The 5,350-nt window shown below is 52.4% G+C and overlaps 2 protein-coding genes across 2 annotated transcripts; both read left to right on the top strand.

The window, feature by feature from the left end:
• Positions 1-242: 242 nt before the first annotated feature.
• On the top strand, positions 243-1,406 carry LOC111614714 (flocculation protein FLO11-like). Its single transcript, XM_023356080.1, has one exon. It carries the CDS (start codon positions 243-245, stop codon positions 1,404-1,406), a length of 1,164 nt encoding a protein of 387 aa, XP_023211848.1.
• Positions 1,407-1,429: 23 nt separating this feature from the next.
• LOC111614713 lies at positions 1,430-3,886 on the top strand. The gene has a single exon (XM_023356079.1). The coding sequence runs from the start codon at positions 1,430-1,432 to the stop codon at positions 3,884-3,886; it is 2,457 nt and encodes an 818-aa protein (XP_023211847.1).
• The last annotated feature ends 1,464 nt before the right edge of the window (positions 3,887-5,350 follow it).

Here is a 5,350-nt window from a genome sequence, read left to right as displayed (position 1 = left end):
TTAAACGCACAGTGTATTCGCTGCCTGACCGGCAACACTTTTCTATCGCGGCGTGAACTCTGTTCACGACGCAACGTAGACTTCTTTCACTGCACAGTCGTGCCTGAGCAGTAACTCTTTCTTCCCCTTCCCGCCCCTCCTTGGTAGGTTGCTCTGCACCCCAGGGGGCGCTTCACTCCTTACTTCTAGCCTATCAGACTACACTTTGATCTGATTAGCCACCATAGCGATACTAGTTCTTCATGTCTGAACTAACCATTTTAGTTCCTCTGTGCCCCCCTCATGGGTGCCAACTGTGCCTTCCAATCCCCCGTGACTATGCGGACCACGCGGGATTGGTCAAACATCTGAAGCACGTGCACAGCACCACTCTTTGTTTTGAGTGCCGTGCTTGCGGCTATACCCACGACAAGTTGAAGATCATGAAGGCACATCAACTCAAATCGGACAGCTGCCGCACCAGGATCGAGGCTTTGTCCCCCCCCCCGCCTCCATTGCCTGCAGACCGAAAGAAGGTCTGCATACCTACAAGGCCGAGGAAACCTTACGTTCGAAGAAAACAACGACCCTCTCAGGACACCTCTCCCGGCAGCAACGCATCACAGGACAGCATCGAAGCCGACACCCCCTCGCCGCCATTGCCTGCCAGTAGGCGCCGCTGCACCACCAGGAGGTCTCGCCCATTGCCTGCCCACGTCGCAGAGAACAACAGTCCACCCTCATCCCTCTCATCGCCATCATCGACGCCTCCTCGCTCGCAACCACGATGGAGTAGGACCACACGACCAATCCAGGCAATTCTTGAAGAAAGCCAATCCACCGAGACAGCTGACAACGTAGAGACGGCTCCAATATCAGCGCCCGTTCCTGCCAGCTCACAGTCGCCCACATATGCCCAGGTGCTGCAGTCCAGCCCACCATCTACTACTGCAACTCCTAGTCACCATACAAACGAAAACCGTCAGTCGCCACAACACCCGTCATCCACCAGGGAGGAACATCTCTCTCCGTCTGGAAGAGATCAGGTAAGAGTTTTATCTCCCCCATCCTCCCCCACGTGTGCTCCTGCGCCCACGCAGGAAAGTCATCGGCACGACGCCACTACCGACAGCACCTCCCCCCCATCTTGGGTAACAGCTTGGATCTCCCGATTCGACGCCGCCATCGATGAGGACATTTTGGAGGGCGTCTTAAAAGACTTTGTGGAACTTGCACACCAGATATGCAACATCCGCACACCGCAGCCTCAACAGCAGCATCCTCGCCACCGTCGCAGTTCGTCTGAACAGCACCACAACTCTCAACTTGAGGCAAGTATGATACAACGGTTGTACAGGGCCAACCGAAAACGTGCCTACGACCAGATCCTTGGGGGCCCCCCCGCTTCTGCAATATTGATCCTGTAACCTTAGAAGAGCACTACCGCAGAATGTACGAAGTAGCTTCACCACCTGCTGCCACCCCAGTACCTGCGAGACCTTGCGACCCTCCCGCCACCAGCAACCCCTTTGAGGCTCCTTTTACTCCTCAAGAGGTCGCTCGTCGCATTGCCAGGGGCCACAACACCGCCCCGGGTCCTGATCGTTTAAGGTACCTGCACTGGAAGCGGATCGACCCGAAGGGACTGATAATCACCTCCATTTTCAACGCTGTCCGAAGGATCGACTACGTGCCCAAATCTTGGAAGGTGTCAACCACTGTTCTCATTCATAAGAAAGGTGAGACCTCAAACCCCAACAACTGGCGTCCCATCTGCCTATCTAATACGTTAGGCAAACTCTACACTGCTTGCCTAGCAGATAGGCTCCTTGTTTGGTGCAACACCAACGACCGGCTCTCCCCCTCCCAAAAAGGGTTTTTAAACTACCAGGGTTGCCTGGAACATAACTTTGTCTTACAGTCGGTGATCCAAGACGCCAGACGTAGCCGTAGAAACTGCCACATCGCCTGGATGGATATTGCCAATGCCTTTGGCAATATCCCACACAATACACTTTGGGAATCCCTCAAGTGGCATGGTTTACATCCAGAAGCCATTGGTGTCCTGCAGCAACTATATGAGGGATCCACTACAAAGGTACGTACCAATTCGGGGCTTACTAACTCTATCTCCATGCAGTCAGGTGTCAAGCAAGGCTGCCCCATCAGCCCCCTACTTTTCATCCTGGCTGTCGAGCCCGCCCTACGTAACATCCAAGACCTCAACAACGGCTACTCTCTCAACGGGTTCCCCATCAGTGTCCTGGCGTACGCTGATGATATCGCCTTGATCAGCAATACTGCTGAAGGCCTCCAAGCCCAACTCAACACCATACAAGACTGGACTAACTGGGCTAACATCAAGTTCAACATCACTAAATGTGGAACCCTTTCCGTAGATGGTAAGTCGCACACCACAAGCAACAACACCTTCTTTGTGGAACAGCAGGCACTTCCAGTTCTAGGCAAAGATGATGCCTATTGTCATCTGGGCGTGCCTACTGGCTTCAGTAGATGCGACACTGAAAAGGCCACTACTGATGGTATCCTACATGCACTCGTCAAGCTTCACAACTCAAAGCTTGCCCCTTGGCAGAAGGTAGATGCATTAAACACTTTTATTATGCCTAAACTTACCTTCTTTCTCACGGCAGGCACCACTCCAAAAGGAATACTCACTAAAATTGACAGAGCAACAAAAAGGTATGTAAAAAAGTGGCTTGGCCTCCCTCAGCGAGCCAGCCCTGAAATCGTCAACCTCCCATATATGTGTGGCGGCACCAACATCACACCGACAAACCAGCTTGCGGACATCGCACAAGTTGCTCACGCCATGCACCTCTTTGGTGCCAACGACCCCAACATCGCAGGTATCGCCCTAAAAACACTTGAAGAGGTGGTAAAGAAGCGAATCACAAGGCCCGCCAGCATAGAAGATCTATGTAAGTATTTGGATGGTTCCATGGAGGGTGAATTCGGGCTCCCCAGCACGGACATCACCTCCATGTGGACCAGATTAAGGGTCGCCACCAGACGCCTTAAAAAACGCATCTGCATCTCCTGGGCCGTAGGACCAAACAACCTCCCTACCATATCTGCAGGGTCCACTTTACTACGTGCAGGAGACTGCCAACGTATCCTGTGCAGTCTTCTAAAAGAGCACTATCTCGGCAAACTTTTGGCTAAACCCGACCAGGGGAAAGCCTATAGTGTGACCGCCACCAGTTCAGTGAGCAATCACTTTCTTAATAACGGTAGGTATACCAGATTCACTGACTGGTATTTTGTTCATCGGGCTCGGATGAGTGTTGTGGCTCTCCGCGGACATCGGCGCTTCGGCAATGAAACCAAAAGCTGCAGACGTTGCGGCCATGTCCGGGAGACTCTCGCCCACGTCATCTGTCATTGCCCCCCGAACCTCCACCTAGTGACTCAACGGCATAATGCCATTCTAAACAGACTCGTCCAGGCCTTCAAACCCGATGGAGCTCAGGTACTCGTTAACCAGTGCGTGCCTGGTTTCAATGACAACTGCAGGCCCGATCTGGTTGTCATACACGAACAATCAAAGACTGCCACTATTGTGGATGTAACCTGTCCATTCGAAAACCGACCATCCGCCTTCCAAGTGGCCAGAGACGAGAAATTACGTAAGTACGACTCCCTTGCCCGTTACTTCCGCCACCAGGGCTACGATACCCACATCAGTGCCTTCATCATCGGAGCCCTGGGTGGCTACGATCATGCCAACGAAGCAACTCTACAGAGACTTGGCATCAGTCGTCGCTACGCTAACCTCATGAAAAAATTGATGGTTAGCGACGCAATTAAATGGAGTAACGACATATACCGCAGACACATTGGCGACCACGACCAGCAACGCTGTGCACCAACTACTAACAACTAAAGACTGTCGTGTACTTTCTCGAACTTCATACCTATGTATTCACTCTGGTAGGCATAAAAGCCCATGTCCGCGTACTTCTCCTAATCACCTTTGTAAACACTATGTTTAACTCTGGCAGGCAATCTGTGCCCATGTAATCGGTACTCATTCTACTACCATGTATCCTACAAGCTGGCATCTTGAGCCCATGTATATATTTTCTCACATTTTTTACCCTTTTGTATATCCACCAAAGTTGGCAAATACTAAGCCCATGTCGCGAATAACTTTATTTTACTTACCTTATATCTTGTATATTTTATATTGTCTATAAATAAAAGGCTTTTATATCTGTTCTTATCAGCTTAATTATTCGTAATTAAGCCTGATCCTGCCTCCAGCTGATGACCTCCGGACTTCGAGCCGCTCGCTCCCCGACAGGTGGTAAGTTGTTTTAGCCTACTTTTCTCTTTTCTATCACTCTTCCTACTTCTGCTGGAAGGGCGGCCTGCACTGTTTAAACGCACAGTGTATTCGCTGCCTAACCAGCAACCACTTTCCTATCGCGGCGTGATCACTGATCACGACGCAACATGTACTTTCCCTGCTGCCCAGGCCTGCCTGAGTAGCTGATCTTTCTTCCCCTTCCTGCCTCTTCTTGGTTGGTTGCTTCGGCACCCCAGGAGGCATTTCCGCCCCTTTTTTCTTACTTTCCCACATTGATCTTAGCCATGCCGCCTGTGTTACTTCTGGTCCCTCTACGGCCACCACATAACTGCGAACTGTGTCACCCCATACGGCGTGAGTATGTGGATCATGCTGGCTTGGTACGCCACTTGAAACGAGAACATAACACCAACCTCGTCTTTGAGTGCCGTGCCTGCGGCCTCACCTTATCTAAACTTAAGGCCCTGAAGGCCCACCAGGTTAGGTCGGCGACGTGTAAGGCAAGCATCGAGGCTTACTCCCCTCCTGCACCAGTGCCTAAGAATCGCAAAATCAAGCGGCCAAGAAATTGGAACAAATACCGTATATCGGACACACCAGCCGCAACACCAGAGGCTCCCGCCTCTCCAGCCAGCAGCCCGCCGACGTCCCCGGATCCCGAGACTCCGGCCACCTGGCAACGCAACACCACCAGGAGGTCCACCAGAGCCCGGCAACGCAGGACCACACGGCCTGCCCCCTCACCGCCTGAGGACATTGACAGCCCCATCAGCTCTCCTCCTCCGGCTCCTGATGTCCCGCCGCCAACTTCAGTTCCTTCACCGGCCAACTGTACTCGCAACCCATCCTGCTCCCCGAGAAGCGACCTCTTTTCTCTTTGCAGGGTACCCGTGGCATCTTCAAACGACCAGCCCGCTCGACCGCCACCACCAGACCCTACGGATCTGCCATCATCCCAGCGACCTGTCACTTCATCACAGTCACCACCGACTATACCCTCCTGGGCTCTCGCCTGGTGTGAGCGTTTTAACGTAGCTC

Source organism: Centruroides sculpturatus, unplaced genomic scaffold (assembly GCF_000671375.1).
Source record: "Centruroides sculpturatus isolate CEXI.00-Female unplaced genomic scaffold, Cexi_2.0 scaffold2251, whole genome shotgun sequence".
NCBI classification, from domain to species: Eukaryota; Metazoa; Arthropoda; class Arachnida; order Scorpiones; family Buthidae; genus Centruroides; species Centruroides sculpturatus.
Note: the sequence above shows the minus strand (reverse complement) of the source record. Positions and strands in the feature narration are given on the sequence as shown.

What these genes read in the sequence shown, in the direction of transcription:
- LOC111614713 (XM_023356079.1), top strand. Translation starts at nt 1,430, where the DNA reads ATGTACGAAGTAGCTTCACCACCTGCTGCCACCCCAGTACCTGCGAGA.
- LOC111614714 (XM_023356080.1), top strand. Translation starts at nt 243, where the DNA reads ATGTCTGAACTAACCATTTTAGTTCCTCTGTGCCCCCCTCATGGGTGC.